This window comes from Serinus canaria, chromosome 4 (genome assembly GCF_022539315.1).
Source record: "Serinus canaria isolate serCan28SL12 chromosome 4, serCan2020, whole genome shotgun sequence".
NCBI classification, from domain to species: domain Eukaryota; kingdom Metazoa; phylum Chordata; class Aves; order Passeriformes; family Fringillidae; genus Serinus; species Serinus canaria.
Genome location: NC_066317.1, coordinates 13,165,603 through 13,189,412, shown reverse-complemented (window position 1 = coordinate 13,189,412; position 23,810 = coordinate 13,165,603). Strand labels below are relative to the sequence as shown.

The following is a 23,810-nucleotide window of genomic DNA, read 5'->3' as shown; positions in this document are numbered from 1 at the left end:
TTTCTTTCTTTTATTTTTTTTAATAGGTATATTTGGTGTCGATTCTTTTTGGTTTTCCTGCTGATGATACACAGTTTCTACTGAAATTTAAGTGTAACATTTAACAAATTTTAAAATTGCATCAATGTACCTATATCTGCATGTTCTCTATGGTATAATAAGTGTGGTGTGACTTTATTCAGAGTTATGCTATGAGCTTTTTATAAATAATTTTCAGTGAGAATTTTCACTTACGTTTTCCCCTCCCTCTCTTGCAATCTTTCCTTCAAATTGAAATGAGTTATAGTAAAAAGTGTATTTTGTAAGCTGGTGGTATCAATATATTGTTTGGGGTTTCCTTTGTTGTTGCAGCAAAGTATAGAATAATTTCAAAATCTTTTAATGGAAAATCTGTTGGAAATCTACTGGGAACTTTGTCTATGACTGTAGTAAAAGTTATTTAAAACATTTTATTGGAAGAGTAAGTATTGTATTGTATTGGAGGAGTAAGTATTTTTCACCAAGAGATACAACTTGGAGAAAAATACTTCTTTGGTCTCAGTTGATGAAATATTGATGCTTCTGACCAGTCATGTTAGGTAATTATAATCTTAGTACACAGAAATATAATTCTGTCAAATGAGTATTTTTTCTAATTGAACTCAGTTCAGTGAATTTAAAAAAAAAGTTTTATTTTTCTTTGGGTCAATTTGTCCAAAGCATGATGGTACTAAGGGATGTGCAATTGTGCTTCCCTGGAATGGTGGGGATTGGAGGGGCCATCAAGGAGAAAATGAAATGCACTTCTGCAGTGTTTCTTTAAAAGAATGTCACCAGGCAGATTTAGAAAAAGCTGATGCAGCATCTGCCACTTCATGTGGCAGACAATAAATCCCCATAGGGGATTTCTGCACTCTTTTGGATATAAGGAGTTTACAATGACACACAATAAATATGGCCTTTACTTCAGTCTACTTAACTGAAGTAAAAGTCTTAATTTTAGAATATTTTGTTCTTAAAATAGCAATACAATTTGCCATTTTGTTTTGAGAAAACAAGTCACTCTTTACGGGGAAATTTGAGTTGGTAGAGGATGGCAATAACTTCTAAAGTGCATGACCAGGAGGGTGGCACAGTTACAGACCGAGGGTAGATACATTTGCATACACCCTATGAGGCATATAAAAATTAATATTATTTACTTTTTAACTTCTATAATTGTTAAAAAGCACAGAATACCTTCTCATTATGAAAATGTTTTAAACTTGCACTCCTGCCATCTTTAATATGAGCTTGGAGGGAGATGAAATGTGTATGTTTGAAATAGTGCTATTTTCATAACTGCTAATACTCTTACATTTTTCTGCTTTTCTATTCTTGTTGAGTCTTACTGCTTTTTGCTTCCCTGCATAGACTCATCACAGTAGTAACTTGCTGAGGCACAGGGCAATACTTTAACATTCCTGGGAGCTGTGTATAAACTTAAATTTGAGTTGACAGCACTTAATTAAACATGAAGCATATGATGAGTAATTGTGTGTAGGGGGAGATTGCACTTTTGTTGTGGGTTGTTTTGGAAGTGGTTTTCATTTTTTAAGCCTGCTGGTTTTAGAGTTATCCTAAGTATTACAAATAAGTCAACCAAATCAGAGAAAAGAATCTTCCCAGGAGGAGTAGGAACTTTCAATGAACTTGTTTTTTGTACTACAGGCACTTCATGCCGTATCTATTACAGCATTCTCCAGATGCTCTCAGGAATACCCATACAGATAAATACTGAGTTGAGAAAACTCAGCGTGAGTCCAAAGAATCTACTGCTCACTTACAGCTCTGAGCTGTTGTGTTTTGTTTGATCTAGATCTTAGATGCAATAAAGGAATTATAAAAATGAGTTTTAGACTTTAAAGCATCTCTGCAGAAAGCTGCATTCAGTCCTTCCATGATGCTTGAGTTCCTCTGTGTTTATTAATAGTCCTTCCTCTTTTTAAAGCACCATTATCTGACTGTCATCTATTGAATGTAAACATTTGTGTAAAAATTACTGAAGTTTGTTGTGGTTTTTGGGTTTGTTTTCTTTTTGACTAGTAAAGAGTTTTGTAACCAAAAATACTGTTACAGCCTTCTTTCCACAAAAGAAAAGCCTGTCAGGGAAGCATCTATGGAATACTTAGAAGCAGGATGAACCACAGATTCCTGGAGCTGCAGTTAACTTTTCCATATGGTGTTCTAAGCAGCAGTTTCAACAGGGTGTTCACAGAAAACAGATGGTTTCCAAAAACTAATTAGAAAAGTAGTCACTGATAATTTAAAATTCCCTTCTTGGGGGTCTCTATCTCCACAAGAAATATTTTTTTAGGGAGACTCAGGAAAAGGAGGAAAAGTATTCCATTGTTTCAGCATATGCTTTCTAAAAAACCTTTTAGCATTATGCCCATAATTTGGGAATAAATGAGCCACATTACTTATTATGTCTCAGACATTCCACTTGCAACTGGATTCAAAAATACTATTGTTAATATCAAATAGATGATTTGTAGCAATAGAAATGATTAATCATTTTTTCTTAAGGTTAAGAAAAAGGTTGTTGTTAGGTCAGGTTGTTGTTTGGGGGAGGCTTTGTGAGTCAGGCAGGTGTCTGCCAGCACTCCTTGAGGCACTGCGCAGAGTGCTCTGTAATGCCAGTCCTTTTTAATAAACCACTGGAGAGAATGCCCCAGTAAAATAAATGAAAACTATGGTTGGGTGTGCTGAACACAGACCAAAAATCAAGACTCTCCCACATAGTGAATCTGCCAAAAGTAGCTGGGCTTGGGTTCTAATTTCGAACAGTGAATCAGTTGATCACTGACAGGGCCCCAAGGAGGTCTGCTTGGCACACACACTGAAACTCTACCCAGAGCTAGTAAAAACAACATATGTTCCCAGAAGCTGCTTAGGAAGCTCTTTAAGCACTGGGGAATATCTGCAAAAGCCTTAGACCTTGAGAGTAGAAATAAGGACACCAATAACCTCAATAATGAAGGACTAGTCACCACAACTATTGCTCCTGCTTTAGCAATAGTGGCTAAATGGATTAAGGCTAATACTGCTGTAAACAAGTGTAAGAATGGTTACATTCTGACTGGGATTCCAGTGTGGACAGAAATTCTCCTGATTTGTAAGAATTTGTAAGAGCAGGCAGTGGAAAGGGAACCTTTCAGTATAGCTGGTTCACAGGTGATATTCTGATACCTTTAACAGCCTGTTTTAGCCTTTTATGGTCTATATTATCTCAAGACTGGTGATAGTCCAGCATTTGAAGAGAATGTCAGGAATTACACCTAAGAAAGCGTTTTCTGCTTTTAGAGAGTATGATTCTTGTGGTCTAAGGAGAAATAGAGTGACAAGAATTCGGGTGTTCCTGCCACAAAGTACCTACAAAATCTTAGTAAAATGGGTTTGTATTTTTTTTTTTAATCAGCTTCTTCAGGATCAGACAACTAACTTTGTGTTAAGCCATATGTGTAATGGAAATTAGCAGGAAGGAAAAAAAAAGACAAATCCCTGTATGTGCTTAAATTATGATGCTCCTCCAGACATTGTGTACTTTATGCAGCTGAAACCAATGAAACCTTGACCTGCCTGCAAAAAACAGGAATTTAGTTTGATGCCATGGTGCTGTGTTGTTGTTTGTGGTCAGAAGTGTGTGACAAGGAGAACCTGTGCAGTGTTTGCTTCTAAGCCTGTGTAGTTGTGAGCAGATTCAGTACCTGCTGCTGATGTGCTACTGAGCAGAAGCTGCTGCTGCTGCATGGAGTTGTGTTCTCGAGCTATCGAGAGGCTGCCCATATTCCTTGTATTGTGTTGTTGCCAGCAGACTCTGGTGACCAATGTGCCTTTCTCTGCCCCTGCAAACCCAGGTGCAGGCTGTGGAAGGGGCTGTGCTGCAGACCTCCCTTCTGCACAGAGTATTCTTATTACAGAATCAATTTTAAAACTACTTAAATACCCCTTTATGCTCTTTATGTAAGGATCCTAGGTGTGCTTAGTCTTGGTGAGGATGCTGCTTTTTAGGAAAATGAGGAGGGACTTTGGAATTATTTTTTTGTGTTTTGCAAATTAATCCTGGTGATGGTAATGAAAAAACTCTGCAATCCAAACAAACATTCACGAGTTACTTGCATGGATATTCCCATCAGCTGCAACCATTGGTGCATTTTGATCCTGGCTGAACATCCTGATACAATCCTCTTCAAATTGCAGTATGCAGCAAAAGCATCAGTGCTGCAGCTTGGATTTGGGCGCTCTGAGCTGGACTTTGATTAATTCCATGTGTTGAGAGCTGTGATAGAAACAGAATTAAAGCTACCAGAGAACATTGCAGCTGCAGTAGGTTCTAATTCTGTGCAAATTAACAACGCAGTTCACTTGCTGAGGCTGCATTTGCTGTTCTTAAGTGCCACAGACCAGATGAGGATTGGGAACACAAGGAGCAGCTTCTGTATCATTGGGGTACAATGATGATAAAATCATCATATAGTCAACCCAGGGCATTGATGATCTCCTGTCTCTAGCTGTGTAGCATTGCAGCCCTCATCTGTTCCCAGTTTTGTTGTAAACTGAAACATAGTTTGCAATTTTTTCTATATTTGCAGTTTAAGTAATGTTTCTGAAAATACTCTTTCATCAAAATTGAAAACAGATTTGATAGATACATAAAGATGTTAAAGAGAACTAGTTAAACAGAAAACAACTCCACACAATGGTGAAGCAGTGGCACAAAACTATTTCATGACTACTCTTGCTGATATGGCAGTATAACTTTTTTTCTCATTAATCAGTCGCTTTTCTCATGAATAACTTCTGCTTCCACTTTCATAGCCTGGTCTTAGTTTTTAGAATGAAGTTTTCCTTGTTGTTTGTGTTTGTTTATTTAGCCAGAACTAGGTGATCACTGATTTATAGGCTAGCTATCTTTGCACATGATATGACTTGGAAGAGATCCTACTGCTGCATTTGCTGGTTTTCTGTCTGTGGAAAAAAATATAATCAATGCAGTGAAAATTATTAATTAGGTCTGATATATGGGGTGTTTAGCATATAGCAGACAAAGTATGATGAAATGCTTAATGCACTGGTGATTTAACAAGGAAAAAACCCCTGAAATTAACCAAAGTACCCCAATTCCCATTTATTATAGTGTTTAAATGCCTTTCAGTAATGTATTAATGCTTCTAAATTACTTTTTAGATAGAGGGAAAAGGGTTAATCAAAAAAGCAGCCCTCAAACAAAAAACACATTTAGTGAACTCTGACTTTATTATTGGAAAAGCAGAAACTTGGGACACTTAGTCCATTTTAGTAGTAGTTATCTTGAATAGAAATTTGGAAAAAAAATAGCTTTTGCCAAACCACTGAAAAGGTTTGGTCAGCCAGAATCTCAATATAGTACAAACCCAAATTTTGCATTGGGCCTCCCATTATCTAAATTGGCTTTGTGAGTCAAAAGAGGTTTGTATTCCAAGGAATATATGTAAAATTCTGTGTAAATACTCTTCAATGAGCACTAGGAGTTTGGAAGAATGTATGGATTCAAGTACTGCCAGATATAAATGGAAGAAAGTGAAAAATTCTTTCAGGATGCCAGCATTGCTTTCTGAGCAGAGCCTTCAGTGTTGAGCTTCACTGTTACTGATATTATGATTTTATGATTGTGTTTGCTCCAATCTATGCTTCATAGTTCAGTGTCTTACAGAAGGAGGAAGCCTGGAATATATTTTTAAAGTTTCTTATTTAAAAAAAGAAAAAATAATAAAGGTTTTGAAATGGATCTTCAGTAACAATCTATGAAGTCTTGTTCCTGGTCTCTGAAAATTTATTTCCAGAGAGAATTAATGATTTCTGAGCTAATAGTTTTAAAATGAAATTAACTTCCTCATGCATTTCAAAAGCACTTTTGATGTGATTGATACAGAGGTCCATAAAACATGGTGATGCTACCCAGATACTTCCAGTGTTCAGCAGCATTTCTCGTGTTCTGGCTCATCAGAAACAGTCGTCCAGGCTACTTTAGAGGCTTTTAATATTTAGCAGCCTATTCCTGAATTATGGCTCTCTAAGCATCTTTACCTTCTGATCTACTCACTCTTCAACTAAAGAAAAACCCATACTGAGTCAGCATTTAACTCAGAAAAGAAAAAGCACTGAGTCACCTAAATCCTCTGCCCAGCTCACCAAAGTTGTGCTCCAATCTGCTAATAGCAGTAAAGCAATCAAAGCATTGTGGTGTGATTCTGAAATGAGCCTCAGCAGACAGAAGTCAACTGATTGATAAATGGGCTTTAGCACCTCTTGTCTGTGCTCTTAAATGATCTGGAGAATTGGGCAGCGGTTTAGTTCTGTGTTTCTAGGGTGGGGGGTGGCATCCATTTTGCTGTTCTTCCTGAAATTGTGGAAGTTTGTTAGAAGGAAAACTGAGATTTCCAGATATTAAGAAGAAGCCTGTGTGGCTTTTTCTTGGGTTTTTTGTTTTAAGGAGAAACTCATGGAGACGCCTTTTCTTCTGGTCTGACAGTACTGATGCATCTGTTCTTTTGTCAGTACCTGAAGTGTGTTTGTAATACATTTGCTGTCTGAACATGAAATCAAAAATGTTTCCATGTCTTCAAATGTGTTTTACATCTGTTTATCAGCTTATTAAAGCAATTCAGAAGCAGCAGCAGCAGACTTAGAAGTAATATTTGTTGAAGTTGGGAGCTAATGAGATTCAACTGGATCTTTGAAAGCCAGATGAAAGGTAGTTTCTGTTTCCTGTGGTACATTAATTTTTTTTCACATTTTTGAGCCTCCCATCCTTTCATTAATCAGTTATATCCTCATTTTTCTTACTTTATGCCCCTAGCCCAGCATAGCTGTTCCAGTTTTTGGGTACAAGTTGCAAGTACAACAGACCTCAATAATTCATGATAGGCAAAGCAGAGTAAGCATGGAAGTTAATCTGCTGAGCACAAAATACCTCCACACTTTATATGGATGTAGTTTTACACAGAATTTCAGTCCTTTCATCTATGAAATGTTTGGAATGGTGCATAGAGGGAACATCCATAAGCTGAATTTTCTTCCTGTGTTTGCAGTTAACTGAGGAGGAAACTTCATGAATCGAGTATCATTAAAAGCTGTGTGGGCTGTTTAGCAAGCTGTTAGCATTGCAAGGTAATATTACAAAAATAGAACTGTAACTTCAGTTAGTACAGTTGTTGTTAGGCTGAAACAAATAGAACACTAAGTAAATGAAGCATCTTAAGTGCTAAAATAATATTAAATGACCAAAACTTAAAATACATGTGAAAAGCATCCTTCAGTCTGTGAGGAGCTCTATGGATTTTGTTGTTATGTGAAGTAGTATCTATAAAGGGAGCAGGACTGAGAGAGAGACCTGAATTTATAGGGTACTGAAAGTTTTTTCCCCTCCTATTGCAGTGCTATGAAAAACAGATTTGCATGACTGCAAGATGAAACCCTTGACACAGGAACTCAGAGAACAATAGATTTTTTTTGTATCTCTACATAGCAATATTAAATTTCAGTGAATCATGCATTTTGACTAATATCTTGTGCCTTAGAATTACTTAGTTTGATTTTTAATAGAATTTGAGTAGAAAACTGAATTTAGCACCTCCTGCATGAACAATTCAAGCCGTAGGAACAACATAGAATCACAGAATTATCAATTGAATGGTCCTTTAAAGGTCATCTAATCCAACCCCTCTGCCATAAGCAGGGATATCTTCAACTAGATCAGGTTGCTCAAAGCCACATCCGACTTGACCTTGAATTTTCTCCAGGGATTGGGCACCCACAGTCTTGCTGGACAACCTGTTCCAGTGTAAAACTACAAATCTCTCATTTAAAGCTTAAAGATTCATGAAAAATTATTTGTACCAATCATCAAAGGACATTTCCAGATTTATGCCTTTTATTTTATTCTTTCTGCACTGGCCACAAACTAAGTTTGAATTTCTTATTTGTCGGTGGAAAAATAGTTCTCATCTGAAGAGCTGCAGCTTTTGTCATGTCTCCAGGAAATTGTCTGCCGTAAACACTGGAAACTTAGGATTGCAATAGGTTATTGATTAATGCTACAGAAACTCTTCTGGTCTAAAGAACAAAAAAGACTGAAAGTACTTAGAACACTTGCCCATATAATTTTGGGGGTTTTTAAGTTTTCCATAATATGTGGATGCCATGTTTTTCAAGTTGGGTGATTAGCCAAAGTCATGATTTCTGTAATAGTGCCTGCAGTATTATAGGTGATTTTATTGGAAAAAAAAAAAAGATAAAATCTAAATTTTAACTGCATTTGTATTGTGGAACAGGGTGTCATTAAATCAGTAAGATTTGATTAAATTGGGTGAACCAGGTATCTGTCCTTATATGTGCCCTTTTCCTTTCAATGTTCTTTCATAATGCAAATAGCTTTTATTTTTAGCCTAGCTGCTTGGGGGTGAGATGGAAGGCTAGCTGTGTGAAGTCAGGCGCTATTTTTGGCTCTGGATTAGGGTTCCCAGTTATGCCACTTAAGGAGAGAGTCTGTTATGCACTCTGGTGTGATTAATGCACCTATGGGCAAAGATATCCTTGTCTTGTAACTGGGAATCCTCTTGTTTGTTTTTCTCTTCAGACAAACTGGATTATGTTCACAATCACAAGGTGCACTTGCTAATTTTCTGTTTCCAGTTTCCACTTACTGCATATTTAGTAAGGTTGTTGTTCTTTTGTGTAACACATGAAAATGAGAAGCATGGCATTAAATTTCACTGTTGAATATACTTAAATTATCAACTTGTTGAAGTAGTGGATAAGGATGAGGTAAGGGTTGTTCAGGGGTGTTTTCTTAATAGAGACAGATGAGTTGTACAGAGCGATTCAAAATTATTCAAGATTTCCAGAACTTTAGTCCTTTTCAGCTGTTATTTTCTGATATCTAAATAGCTGCACATAATCAGTGCAATATTTGAAATGCCATTTTGAAGACAGATCAGTTTTGCCCTTTGGAAAAACTGGTGAACAGACCTTTCCAGGAAGTCCTACTGCACTGGAAGTCTTAAGAAAGATACATGTAGGAATTCACTTTAACTTATGCATATTCCTACTGCTTATTTTTCTTCCTGTCATTTCCATTGCAGTGAGGATGATGTGTTTGAATCACACCCAAATGCAATCTTCTATTTGCACATGTGTTCATTTCCAGAATAAATTTTTTGAGATGCTAAAAAATATATGCAAAAATCTTTTTAAAATTGAGATTAAAAACTAAAATGTGAGATGTGCTCTGTTCTGTCATCTGTTCCCAACAGCTGTGGGGCTGTGTGAGTTGTGGTGACCTGACTAGTCTGTTTATTCAGTATTTCTGCATTGTCATACTGTAATAGGCGTTTCCTGGGCTTCTTGCCAGACTTTTTCTGTTTACAAGGCAGCAGTCAAAGATTTAACATTTCTGTTTTCTTTCCTACTCCTTAGATTCCCTGTGGGATAGAAGGGCTTGTCTTCTCCTTTTTTCACTGCTGTTCCTTGTCATGGAATATCAGTGGAAAGAGGTTCATTTTCTAATGGTGACTGTAATTATGTGACACAGCCACTGATTAAATAGTCATTTAAGAAGCTGACCTAGAAGAATTGCTCTCATTATGGTCTTTGTTTCAATTTTTTTTTCTTTTTTTCTGTTTTCCTAAATAGGTTAATGAGCTCCCTTTATCCACGGCAGACAAAATCAACATTTACAAATTATTGGAAACAGAAAACTTAGTTTTTCTCTCAAAGCTTACTGAATTTATTAAACTGGAAGGAGAAAACAAAAGGATGCCAGATGCCAAACCTCAAGTGGTAAATTGGACAATGTCTTGTGGAAGCTCTGACCTAGAAATCGGATTCATTTCATAGTTTATTGCAGTGTCCAGAAGAGCTGAGGAAGCCCTCAGACCTTTCCCAAGCTGTGGTTGTGCGTAGCTTCATGAATGTGAATAATTTCATTGACTCCAGTGGGACTGCTGTGAAGTTTAAAATTAACCTGTGGCATGGGTTTAAAAGGGACTTGTAGAGTAAGAGTAGACCAAAAAACCAAATTAATTACTTAAATTAACTATTTAAATTGAGAGAAAAACTTAATTTAAGAGAAAGAGGACCTTCAATATACTCTTTAATATCTGAGGTAATTTTGCTGGTCAAGATGCATAGTCATGTAACAGAAGATCAAGTAAAGAATTTTAAATTTTGCAACAGAGTTGATACTTTTGTATTCTTTCAGCATGATCCGATCTGTTTCCGTATTTCAAGTTTCCTTTGCAGACAAAGTAGTTGTGCGTTTGAGCCTCAGAAATTAAGAGGCATTTGACCTAATTCCAATTATTTCCAGAGAACAAAGGAGGGATTTTTGTCCCCTCTTGTCTGCTACTGATCCCATGGAAGTTGACTGTTGGGGAAGTTATTGTGGTGCCTTGCACAGTCGTCACAGCCATAGCCAGTAGGAAAGGTGTGCCTGTCTAGAGTCTTACCAAGCTCAGTTTTATGTCCTCAGACTTCAGAGCTCCCCAGCCTACCCAAAGCTGTTTTGGGCAGATTTGGCCAGTCTCGGTAGCATTTGAGCTCTGTCAGGCCTTAAGTCAGAGGCTAGCAGCTTGCTTACCCTTCTCTTGGTGTTGTGTAATTTTGTGCCCATTGGGAATTCCCAGAGGGATTCTGTAGTAGAGCTGTCACAGAGGACACACATAAACTGGTGAGGAACAGAAGCTCTTGCAAGTGTCAAGTGCTTCTTCATTACACCAGCAGGAATCCTACCAGCCTGACCTGATTTTCCAGGTTTACTACAGATCTGATGTAGCAGTGGATTTTGTTGCTGTTCTTGTATACATTGTGGGCTTCTGGCCCTTGAACAGTTTCTTTTTTTTTTGCCTGCTCCCACATTGCTTAGCATACTTGCCTTTGACACTTTGTCATTTCTGTGAAGTGAATAGGCTGTTAATTTAAAAAAGAATACTGTCAATTACGGTATTTTTTGAAAGGGCGTGTCATGGTCTCACTGGTTTGACTTTGCTCAGTATTTCTCCTTCCTGGGTGTATTCTAGCTACCCTTCTGGCTATTTCCTCGCTGAAGACATGTCACAAAACATGACTCAGAATAACCAGGCAAATAGCTGCTAGAATTTAGTAATGAACTTCTTGTGTGCCTCTTGGTTAGTCATGAAGGTCATTGGTGGCTTAGTAAGTTATTGAGAATATTGGTCAAATACACCCCCCTTTCCTTTGGTCAAGTTATTCTGAGAAAGAGCAGAACCAAGGGGAATTTGCAAGGTAAAAACTCCTGTGTGAAAATCACGATACTCAGTAGGGAAGGGTGGGAATGCCCTCTTCACCTTCCTTTTTGAGTTCCTGAGGCTGCCCAGAGGAAACTTCCTTTTGAAAGTTAAGCCTGCTCCTGTTGGTGATGGAGCTGAAATGGCAGACAGACAACTGACCTGTTTGTGCCAGGAGTGCTTTCCTTGCATTTTGCACCATAAGCCCTGGAAATGTAAGGCAGGCAGCTTCAGAAAACACTGCAAGAATTTTAATAAGTCTGAATGGCAGTGAAGAGGAAGTAGCTGTGTTGAAAGTATTTCAAAAGAGGAAACAAAAATGGTGATTGCAAATATGACCTGACTGGTAAAATAAACAACTATTTTACTTTTGCTTACTCAGAAAAAAAGTTGATGCAAGGGGCAAAGGGCAGAACTGCCAGGGCAGCACAGTTATAATCTGTCCCAGTCAGAGGAACAGCATTTCCTGCAAGAAATGTGGAGACCCTTTGCACTTAAAGCAGTAGCAGGGAGGTTGTATCTAGATTTGTCATGCTGATGTTTAAAAAATTGTTCACTTTTTTTTTTCAGCAATTCATGGGGGAAAAAAACTGCTGTAGTCCTTGAAGAATTTCAGCCTCAAATGCCTGCCTCAGCTGCTGAGCTGAAAATGCATTCACAAATCCAGCTGTTGCTGTGCATGCTAGTTTTCCTAGTTTTCTTTTTGTCTTGTATGTTCCATGCTTCCTTTTTAAAATATTTATACCATATCCTGTTTTCTTGAAGTCAGTAGATAGAAGTATTTCTTCCATTGTTAAAAAAAAATACAAGTAATCCCTAGTATTTTTCCAGTTTTGGTGTTTTAGATCCATTTTCAGCTGCTGCTGAGAATTTGTCGTCCAGAGGAGCTTTCCCCAGACAGAGGGTGTGGCTCTTCAGCCTTAAACTGTGTAGTCCTGTAGCTGATTACTTAAATAGAATCAGACATACTAAATTATGCCAAACTATTTGTCTTTATAGCCCTTCCTTCTGCATTTAGAATGAAGCACATTTGTAGAGCTGGAATAGAGACAGTTTGCCCACCAAGCTCCTGGCTGAGGGCTGTTGATATATGATCACAGAACTCTGTTGAGTGCTACAGATTTCTGGGAATTTGAATTTCCAGGAATTTTTCAAGTGTTTATAAAGCCTTCTTGGCTCCAGTCTCTCCCTCTCTCCCTCTCTCTCTTTCTCTTTTCTTTTTTTTTTTTTTGTTTTTTTCTTTTTTGGGTTTTTTTTGTTTTGGTTTGGTTTGGTTTGGTTTTTTTTTGGGGTTTTTTGGTAAGTATTTTTCTTCTGGAGATTGGAGGAAAAATATTTTCTGGATAAATATTCATCTATTTATTTCAATTTTTGCCCATTGTGTCTTCATCATAAAGGGCAATCAGTAGATACATGGTGAATTCTATTTGTAAACAGTTGATCATTATTCATGTTTTTTCTGGAAGGGAATGTATCTTCTGTTTGTTAGATGCAGTGGAAGTAGGGATTGATGTAAATTACATTTCAAGGCATGTGTGGTGGTCAAGGGAAAGGGATTTCCACATGGGTGACAATTTGTGTGTTCTAATCCAGTGGCTTGATCTGACTGAAGGAGTATTTGTTTGAAAAGAGCAAACTTCTTTGGTTTTAAATATTTGTCAGAAACATAAGCCTATTTTGGAAGGTAAATATGATGGGTCTGTGTGACATTAAAGCACTGCACTAGTGGACAGCAGTGGATCAGGAATCTGATTTTTCAGAGATGTGTTTTTCTCCCTTCTGTTTCAATGCCCCATGTTTTTGGGTTTTTTTCTGCCACATTTTAAGCCACATTTTTTGTGCTTTTAACTGTAGATTTTGTAGCACTTTGACCAGTAATTGCCTTACAAGCTGTTGTTATACCTGACACTCCTGTAACATTGTGCATATTTAGTCATATGTGCCTCTCTAAGAGAGGTCTTTGTATTTGTCAAAAGCTTCATCCAATGTCTCAAGATTTCATTCCTTCAGTTGGGGTCCTTTTTGAGCCCACCAAGAGGCAGGGACGCCCTGAGTGGTTTGCACATCGTCTCAGAAAGCTGTGGAGAGAATGCCAGTGAAAGGATTCTGAAGAAAGGACTGAGGACAAAACCAATGCAGTCTTACTCACACATTCTCCACTCTGCTGTGTGCAGAGACATATTTTGAAGAAAAGCAGTGCAGCAAGACAGCCTGAGCAGCCTTGAGTTGTCAGAGGAGCACCAGTGAGTCATTTCTTGTTTTAAAGAAAGGGATAGCAGTGGAGTTACCAGGTCATATGCAATGTTTGTCTGGGAAAGGGTGTTGCATTTTGAAATAAATAGGGTTTAACACATTTTAAACATGTTAATTGAAGCCTGCAAAGTCAACAGAACAGTGCTCTTAGCACTAAGTGAGACAAAACAAAGAGTGGGTAAGACTATGGATGGGTAGTGGAAAGAGAAGCAGTGTTATCATACACTAGTTTGATAAACTAAATCTTGGTCCCTAACATTCTGGAATACCTGACCTCCTGTTCATATGCACGGATTCCACAGCTATTTAAACTTAAAGAAAAAAAGTTTTCAAGGTTTTTTGTTTATAAGTTTCGGAACTGATTGCATCCTGATTAAAGTAATAAAAATCCCTCTCCTACGACCTAAGTTCAGATATTCTTTGGAGTGGAATTATGTGATTTGCAGGTTATACCACAGTGGACTTGCAGCATTCAAAATCACATGCAAACAAGTTAATAATTTCAACTTAATAATTTTTGAGCACTGAGCAAAAATCTTTTATCATTAATTGCTGTGTATACATTTATTTTAATTCTGTAGGAGATGAAGATTTCATTTTAACATCAGTTTGCACCTGGAGAAATCCTCACTTGACTTTATTACAGTAAAAGCCTAGAAAAATAACTATTAGGTTGTGCTTTTAGAAAAATGCGTTTCCATTAATTTCCTCACCTCATAATGTGGGGTGATTTGGGATTGCTAAATTTTAGCTGGTCTTTATTCTTTGCTGCATACACTTGTTCAATACTTTTCTCATACTTGTGTATTTTAGGTGTAGCCAGTCTGAATTTTTTGTGGGGAGAAGAGGAACTTTGAGTATTCCCTGTTGAAATGTAGCAAGCATCTGAGTAAAGCTTTCTCATAGCTGTGTTTATCTGGCTTTCAGTTATGACATTTAACATCTTTTACAGCAATCTGTCTTGGTGTGTGACTGACAGGCAGGAGTCACACGGCTCAGGCACACCGTGTGGGCATAGAGGTGCTGGGTCTCCACCTTCAGCAGCTTAGCTGATCCCTGGCACTCAGGATTACTCCTGAGTATTTTTGCCTGGGGCAGCTCTATGTACATGACCATGTGAGGAAGGATATGTGGGAATTACACTTTTCCTAAAATTCGGTATTTATTCCCAGGAGCCATTTTCAGCAGATTTTCCAGAGCATTTCTAAGGGTGTTCCTGTCATCTTTTGTGCACAGATCTGAGCCTCACTCTGTAGAATTGCTCTGCAGACAACAAAGGGATGCTGCTGCTTGCAGTTATACCCCTGTGTATTTCCCAGACTCTGACATAAATTCTGTCATTCCTTCCTCCTTTACTCTCAGTTCAGATGTCAGACTGGATGTGTTAAGGGGTGAGGTGAGGCTTTTAATCGGAACAGAAGGATTAATTTTAGGCACTGCTAAACCACAGCATTTAACTCCAACCTGCTCAAAACAGCACTGCAAGGGCATCAGGAGCAGTGGTGCGCAGGCAGAGCTTGTGGAAATGGCTCCCAGCTTTAGGGACCTTTTGAGTGTGAGCTTGCACCTCACAGAACATCTCTGCCCGTGTCCTGCCAGTGCTGCTGTGGTCTGGAGCTTTCTCACAGCTTTTCCTGTCAGCTTGGTTGTTGGGTTCCGGAAATTGGTGGAAATTATGATGAAGTCCGCTTGGTTATTAAGCCAAGAAGAATAAATCCCAAGGTAGAAAAACTTCTCTTAAATTTGTGCAGCCTTTTGAGTCCAGTGTTTGGTGCCTCTTTGGCTAAATAAAAGCAGCAGTTTCAGGCAGAGCTGAAAATCTCTCTCATCAGTAAGGTGGCAATAAAAGGATTTTGGTGCTGGCTGTGGCCCTTTGGCTGCATGACACAGTGGCACAAATGCTGGATGCTGTGAGTGGCTCTGGGCTGAGCATCTGGCTGCTCTCCTGGGGGAGCTGCCATGACAACCTCACTGCTGGTGGGGAATGCCCTACACCAGAGTTCCTGCAGAGAGCTCGGGGTCACTGGCATTCTGAGTGGCTCTGGAATATTGCAGGCACCTTTCCTGTACTTCTGCTGATGTTTACTATTATCCCAGTGGGTGAAATATGCAAATGGTGTTCACAGGTATCTGGGAAAGAAAAAAGCTGGTTTCTCTAAAAGCAGATTTTTGTATTACTTCTTTGATTTCATGGCTTTACCAAATGATTTTAACTTCTACTACTAAATTTCATGTGGGCATGCAATGTTTAAAAAAAAAAAAGGGAAACAACTATACATTAAAATTTTAATCTGTTTACATCTAAAAAAATAGCTTGCTTCCTGCAAACACTTCTTTCCCTCGCAAGGGAATTAGAATGAGTGGAATTTCTTGTTGTAGCTTTTTGGTTTTAACTGTTTTGAAAGCGGACACTTGCTCCTTCACAAGGTGATTTTTATTGACTTTTGAGGATGGAGATTTTTTTCAAGGTATTTGGTTTAGTGTTTTCAGAGAATGTCTAAACCATCTTTTCTTTCTGATATCCCGATCCTTCTTGACATACATTACTTGGACAACATCATTATCCAAGTAGAATCATTACCCATATAATTAAGAACAGACAACTGCAAATAGCATGGAAGGGACTCTATTTCTTTATTTTCTTGAATATGAAATACCTTTTAATATAAAGGAGAATTACTTCATGATTTTATTTTAGCAGGACATTAAAACATGGAAATTAAATGCCTCAGAACATAAAAAACTAATTTGCAGATGCAATCACTTTAATTCAACAAACCTTCCCACAAGCAATTGATGTATTCTTAATACATGAATCTTTGATATTTGAATAGTGTTTTCAGATGTTCCTGTCAAAGCAATATGTGTGTAGTTATAGCTAAAGGTCATCAGCATGCTTATGCAACTATAAGCAAAAATACAGGTGCTAAATGTAAGAGTTTTTGGAGGTAAGGGGCAGTCATATTTTACATTCCTGGCCCTGAGGTTTCCCGCACTGCTAGAGATCTGACGTACCGAGGAACTGCAGTGCTCGTGTCATTACAAATGAACGTTAAGGTATCACTGTGAGAAGGTAAAGACAAACTTATTAATTGTTGCTGTCCAACTCAAGATTTAGTTTTGAAAGTACTGCATGTGTTTATTTTGCTGTGCAGGTAACGTGCTTGCAGGACTTCTTTGGAGATGACGATGTCTTCATCGCGTGTGGGCCAGAGAAGTACCGGTATGCTCAGGATGACTTCGTGTTGGATCACAGTGGTAAGGCTGCACATCCTGAACCCACTGAAATAGGAAATTCCCCATCCCAATTCCCCTGTTCAACCCTCAAGAATGGTGTGATTCAGGAAAATATACATGGGACAATATTTTCCAATGGATAAAAAAGTTTTTTCAAACCCTCATCTGGATTCTGTAAGCCTGTTGAAACGCGTCAACAAACCTGATCCAAATTCCTGCAGAAGAGACACTGCCTCTAAAGTTACATGGAAAGCAGAATTGAATTATAAAATGTTCTGTCATGTATCTAATAAATCTAAAATCTGTTAACATTGCTCACTTTTGGCATCTGTGACTGTGAGATAATTTCCATACTGCTTTCTTCATGAGATGTTTGAAAAATCTCATATGTAGCCATGCTCATTTCCAGTCTTGAATTACCCTGCCAGACAATTCACACACTCCAGTCTTGTCTGCTATAGGCCAAGAGTTGGCCTTGGATATATTTTGAGGTTATAGGGGATGTTGGGTAGGGAAGGAGGTGAGACAATCTGGGACTTTGTGCCCTTCTGTCTGCCTTGGGCAGATCATGAATTGAACTTGTTTACGAAAGCTGTTTTTCTGTAAAGAAAAACTTTGTGATGTAAGTTAAAGGAAAAGGCTGTCCTCTATCAGAGAGTTTTTGAATTGTCTTGAAATATCAAATCATAAAGATGTTGGGGCTTTTGCCTCCATGTTCATGGAACTGTAGAATAGGTTGAGCTGGAAAGGACCTTTAAATAGCTTATCTAGTCCAACCCCTGGCAAGACCAGGGACACCTTCAAAAAAAAAATTCAGGTTGCTCAGAGCTCCATTGAATGTTTCCTGGGGTGAGACATCTATCACCTCTCTGGAGACCCTATTCTAATGTCTCACCTCTTGCTCAATAAAAAATGGCTTCCTTATATTTAGCCTGAATCTACAGGATTTTTACTTTAAAACCACTATTCTTGTTCTGTCACTACAGGTCCTACTAGACATAGTTTTTTCTGTTCGAGCTGTAGAAACACCCTGATTTTCTTCTATGAAAAAAATTAATTTCTTGTAAAGAAAACTTGCCCTGACAAGAATAATCAAATTTTTCCAGAGGAGCTTCAGGTTGTAAATGAAGGATTTTAATTTTTTTTAAATAAAACAGCACCTTCTTTTCCTGTAATTTTTACACACATCACTATTTCATTACAAAATGCTCAGTTGCAGCAGGAAGTACAGATGTATATCTACCCAGTGGCCTGTACATTTGAATGGGTGGAGGATTCAACTGCTCTCATTCTGCTGTTCTTGCTAGGGTGCTGCTTTTCCAGAACTGCTTGATTATGTTGTGGTGTAGGGGTGACCAAAAGGGTGTTTTTTTAACATAGTTAACAGCTAAAAAAATTACTTTATTCTTATGAAGGAATGGGAAAGCATGGTTGTATTGAATCATAATGCAAATCCCAGCCTGGGCATAATCCTAATTTCCCTAGCAGATTTAAAGGCTGTAAATTTGCTTTTCCCATTACACAAGGCACAGGCTAGTTGATCTCATTTCCTTGCCCTTTTCTCTTTCTTTCCTTTATCTCTTCAGCTTTGGTGGTCCCTGCTTCCTCTAATAGCTCTAAGAGTTTTTAATGGATAAAAGCAGGTTATATACATGACTGGCAGGGCATGCAGCTCATCTTAATTTTTTTGTGCTGACATGGCATCCTAATGATGGCATTGGCATCAGGGAGAAAATAAGGAGAGAAATTTATGATCCCGTTTTGAGTGATTTGCTAACGATGCTAACCGTAGGAATTAAAATGTTACCAACATGGCAATGCATGTGTGCTCATTGATTCCTTTCCCACTGAGGTTGTTATTTAATGATATGTAGACAGCAGTCTGTTGTTTCAGCCTTCTGGAAACAATAGGCATTTTTCACCTGTTCAAAAATTGGTCACAGCGTCAGTTTCTTGAAAAAGAAGGGAAATAGTGCTGGCTGGACAGTTGCCCAGTATGGAAGTGCCATTGCAGCAAGGACCTTGGCATCAGCATATGTACAAACTTGGATTGTAGTAATAATCCAGCCTCATGACGTGATGACATAATGTCTGCAGAATGTCACATACAGTATTGCATAGCTCAAACGGGTTTTTATGGTGAGTAGGTTAGAGCTGTGAGATGCTCTTACAAATCTGTGTGACTCAGCTGGGCAAAGGTGTTCAGAAAGTGCTGGTCATTTTTTGGATGACAAGCAGCCACGGTGCTGTGTGGAGGGAGCCTGTGCATTGGACTGTTGTCCAAGCCCTTGACAGAGTTTGCTTGCTTTGTAGAATGTCGTGTTATGAAGTCATACTCCCGCTCCTCTGCCATGAGGCATGCTGCATCCAAAAGTCCAGGACCTTCACGTCGGAGCAAATCCCCGGCCTCAGGTACTGCAGCTAGGAAAGAGCTGAACACATCCAATACAAAAAATATTTTTTTTCTAATGGGGTGAAAAAAACCTCTTGGCTCTGTAATACAAGTGTTTCCAGAGGGGGAAAAACCCCCTTTATTCATTTTGTCTCAGAGATTTAATACTAATCTAAAAGAAATTTGCAATTTTTTTTTTTTAAATCCTTGGAGGAAACGTGGTTTCTATTTTTTAATTACAGGCACATGTAGTTTCAGTTTATGAAGAGTGGAGTAATTTGTGCTAATTGTGCTCTTGGGATATGTTTATCATGGCACTTGATTTTCCTGAAAACTATTAACTGCAGGGTTATATATGTGGTTAAATTCATGTTCATTGAACCAGTGTATACCCTTAAATTTTGGATTAGAAAAGTTTCTCCTAAATAAGCCAAATAGTATCAGAAATACAGGCCTTTGCTGGTTCAAGTAATTTTAGAAGAGATGTACTGTACTGTGATTGCCCATTAACAGAGAATTTTTCTTCCTGTCCTTCTCATAATTTCAAAGAGATGTGTTCACACTGTTATTTTGCCACCAGTTTGACTGAACACCATAAGTTCCAGCCATTTTATGTAAAGAAAGGGAGAACTTTTTTTTAATTTTAACCGCTGCATTTAATTTCTAAATATTTCTTTTCCCCCTGAAATCAAACTATTGAATATGTAAATATATGATGCTCTTTTTTGAATGTAACTATAAATGTAAATTTCTGTGACATGTTCCATATTCTCATCTCCACATTTGTTTTGCTTAATTGGTGCTGGCTAAAATCATTTTATCATTGGGTTTTTTCAAAGTGGAATATTAATAGTCTGTTTATAAAGGTTGAATGTTTAACTGGAAAGCTTCAAAGGAGGATTCAGAAAAATGTATCATGAAGGACAAGTTTTGCAACTGATCTATGTTTCATGCAATACTTTTTCCTCCAGTGAGCTGATGTAGATTATCTGTCAGCAGTGAATTTTATGCAAAGTGTTTAGATATCAGTGCTGTCATTCCCATACTTATTTCTACTTAGACCCTTTTTGATTTGGTTAATTTGAAAAATGTATGCATTGTGTGGTATTTATCCTTTTATGTACTTGCCTTTTTTTTTTTTTTTACATGTAGTCTTTACTTATCTTTTATTTACCTTTCTTCCTTCCCTGCAAGTTGAGAGCTGTTTAATAACTTCTTTCCCTAATGTCTTTTTCCTTTGTGTCAAATATATGAGTACAGTAAAGAGGGGTGGCCACTCCAGTGCTCATTCTTCAGCAAAATCCCCAGGTGAGCCATTACTATTATGGCTGTATATCACTAGTGTGTCTCCTCCCTCTCCATTTACCTGTATTTTGGGTGCTGTGTTTGTGAATGTGCTCAGGTTTGAAACACATTTTGCATTGGATGAAACAGAGATGTAATGGGTGTTGGATTTTTTTTTTTTGTTTTTGAGGTAGACAATTTCAGTGAAATAATGCTTTTCAGTTGTTGGAAATCCACTAATGGTGTCAAAGTTAAATTTTTAAAGGTATAATTTGACTACAAGTAGAGAGCATTCTAAGGAGCAATACATTTGTATGGGTTTTTTTAAGCATATTAAAATACTAAATTTCAGCCACAAGGAGACAGGTGTGAGAATTACTGAAAGAAGCAGTGCAAAACCATCTCATCTTTCAATTTTATTCTTACTTTTTCTTATTTTTCTTGTATCACTTCAGCCTAAATTCTAAAAAAACTGAGGAATCTCTGAACTTTCAGTTCCAAGTCAAAGCACTTGTGAAACAAGTAACATACAAATTGATTAGAAAATAAATCGAGTCTTTGGCTCATACTAGAAGTAAACAATTTAGAAGCTATTCATAGATTTTAAAGTTTTAAACATTCCAGTTTGCCAGTCATGTAGCCTAACATGCAGTACTTCAGACTGACAGAAAAGTTTTGGGATTTTTTTTTTTTTTTATTCACTGGTATTCATGTGGAAAAAAATCTCAAAATAATTTATGCTTAGAAAATAGATTAAAAAAGTAAGTTTGGCATACATAGGGAAAAAACAGCAAATCCATAGCAACAGATTTGTGCCAGTACAGATTGCTGGGTTATTGAGTGAGGGAAGAAAAAAAAAATGCTGCTGTCTGAAATAGCAGTGTCATGGTTCAACCTCAGCCAGCAACCAAGCACCAACCACACAGGCACTTCCTGACTTCTCTGCTGCAGCAGGATGAAGGAAGTGAACTGGAAGGGTGAAAGTGAGAAAATTCATGGGTTGAGATATGAGTGGTTTAATAACTGAGGTAACAATAGTAATTGCAACAATGATGCTGCAGTGAAAATAACAAAGAGAGAAACAAAACCCAAGAATGACAAGTGATGTGAACGAGCAGCTGACTGATGCCATCTTGTCCCTGAGCAGTGTCCCCTCTGCCAGCATTCCCTCTCATTTTACTGCTGAGCATGATGCTGTATGGTCTGCAATATTCCTTGGATTAACTGGGGCCAGCTCTTCTACCTGTGTCCCCTCTCAGCTCCTGAGGAGCAGAAAAGGCCTCCATGCTGTGCATGCTCAGCAATCACAGGAACATCCCTGTATCAGCAGCTCTTCCCAGCACAAATCCAAATGCAGCCCTGTGCTGTGCAGAAAATTAAATGCACCCCAGCCAGAGCCAGCACAAGCAGTTGCCTGACTCCCCATAGATGGAAAATCTTCACATCTGGACAGGGCCAGTTCCAGCTTTCCCAGTTGCTGCAGTTGCTTAGCAGCTGACATGCAGGGGCTCTCCAAAGGCAACTGGCAGAGAGGAATCTGCAGATAGCTCTTTCCAGCAGGATCCTCAGCAGAATGAACCGTGTGTTCTACGAATGCACAAAAGCTGGAAGGCGCCTCTGGGTGTCATCTGGTCACACCCCTGGCTCAGAGCACCACCCTTCTCCACCAACAATAGCTGAGATATTAGCAAAGAGCTACAAGGCTGTCAGTGTAATCTGGCTCTTCTTCCTTGGACAGTTTTGGGAGGGAAGCACGTGGTTAACCAGCCAGTTTCATTGGAACAACTTAGTGGTTCTGCCAATGCTTAAAGAGGATGGTGACTTAGACAAGGCTGCCTTACAGTGGCCATGTCCAGGAAGTAGTGACTTTTCTGTCAGCTGTATAAAAGAATCTTTGAACAAACAAACAAACAAAAAATTCCTCCTGTGATACTAGTTTGTCATTTGGAAGCAAACTCTGAGATATTTCAACTGAAGTATCTCATTTTTGGTCATGCAAGAAACAGAAAACAGTAAGATAGCAGTCACTAGCCCTTGCCATTGTCATACTTGCAAATTCCTTCTAAAAGAAGGATGCATTGGTTATCCAAAATGAATTGTTGAAGTCTACAGGAGGGTAGTGTACTCTTAGATGCTTTCAACTTCTCAAAAAACAAACAAACAAACAAAAAAACCCCTTAAAATCACCTATTTTTCTTACAGGCAAACATTGTCAAAATCAAGATAAAAAGATCCTAAATACACTGAATTAGACTGAAAGAAAATACTAAGATCTTGGTCCTCTAACAGAACTGGGAATATAAATCCAAGTTATCAGACTCCAAGATAGACTTATAGAATAGCTAAACACCAATTAGTTGTATCTTAACATCATACATGAGAGAAGGAGATTTTTGTGAAAACCAGGGATTTGTGGAAGTTGCAGTGCAGTCAGCCTGGCTTAGTGGCAGATGGGCTGCCCAGGTTGTAAAAACAGTCCCTGAAAGGTATCTCCCATATTCAGATAATGTTAGTGTGCTGGGTCAGTGGGCACCTGTAAAATAAATCGTAGTTTGAAGTGATGTATAACCCATGACAGACCTGAATATGTAAAGGAATTGTGCAGGTTGTTTAATTTGAAACTCAGTTTCTGTTTACCAGGGTTGTCTTTTCTTTCTGGAAAAATAATTCATCACCGTCCTATGAAGATTTTTACCTCTTAAATTTCTGCCTAGTATTTTTCTCTCCCATGAAAAATGAGGATCAGCTGAAAAGAAATGATGTCTCATCATTTAGCATTGCATCATATTTGTGTCTGATGTACAGTGTACTGTTCTGTCTGCATAATATAATTTGTCAGTTTGACCTTTTCAGAAAAATACAAGGACTGACCTATGTAATATTCAATATACCAGAGAGATAACAAATGTTGTATGAGGCCTGTCTAAAACTCTAGACTTAAAACAAATAAACTCTTAAAGACAAGAGGGAGGATATTATATATTTTCAAAGATGCTTGTACTTATTAGAAGCTCAAAAACAGCCTACTAGCTTTTCTCTTGTGGAGGTTTTTTTCCCCTAAATGAACATTTTCTGAACTACTGCTAAAGTTTTCTATTACACAAACAGTTAATTCTTCTTTTTAGAGCTGTTCTGTGAAACATTCTAGCTAGAAAGTAAGGCCTCGATCCAAACTGAAGAGGAGGAGGGTCAAATATCCTCAGAAATATTTTCTTTCTTTAAATTGTATTGTGTGATACCACAGTTTATTATGCAATTTTTGAAGGCTGTGGGGTTTTTTGGTGTTTGTTTGCTTGTTTTTTCCTTTGTTTCTGTGCCCGAAACTCTTTCCCTGGCAA

At 38.1% G+C, this 23,810-nt stretch overlaps 1 protein-coding gene across 8 annotated transcripts in view; it reads left to right on the top strand.

Annotated features, from left to right (window-relative positions):
- The window catches only part of DCLK2 (doublecortin like kinase 2), an 80,202-nt gene that overhangs the window by 27,629 nt on the left and 28,763 nt on the right, over window positions 1–23,810 (top strand). For 5 of the 8 annotated variants that reach the window (XR_007777466.1, XR_007777467.1, XM_030238940.2 and 2 more), the window contains exons 3-5: window positions 16,715–16,817; window positions 19,110–19,208; window positions 20,449–20,496. Coding sequence is in view for 5 of the 8 variants with exons in the window: in XM_030238940.2 (XP_030094800.2) it covers window positions 16,715–16,817; window positions 19,110–19,208; window positions 20,449–20,496 (250 nt within the window). In the remaining 3 variants the exon portion in view is untranslated. The remainder of the gene's footprint in view (window positions 1–16,714; window positions 16,818–19,109; window positions 19,209–20,448; window positions 20,497–23,810) is intronic. The other 3 variants (XR_007777468.1, XM_050973783.1, XM_050973782.1) reach the window with 1 other exon arrangement.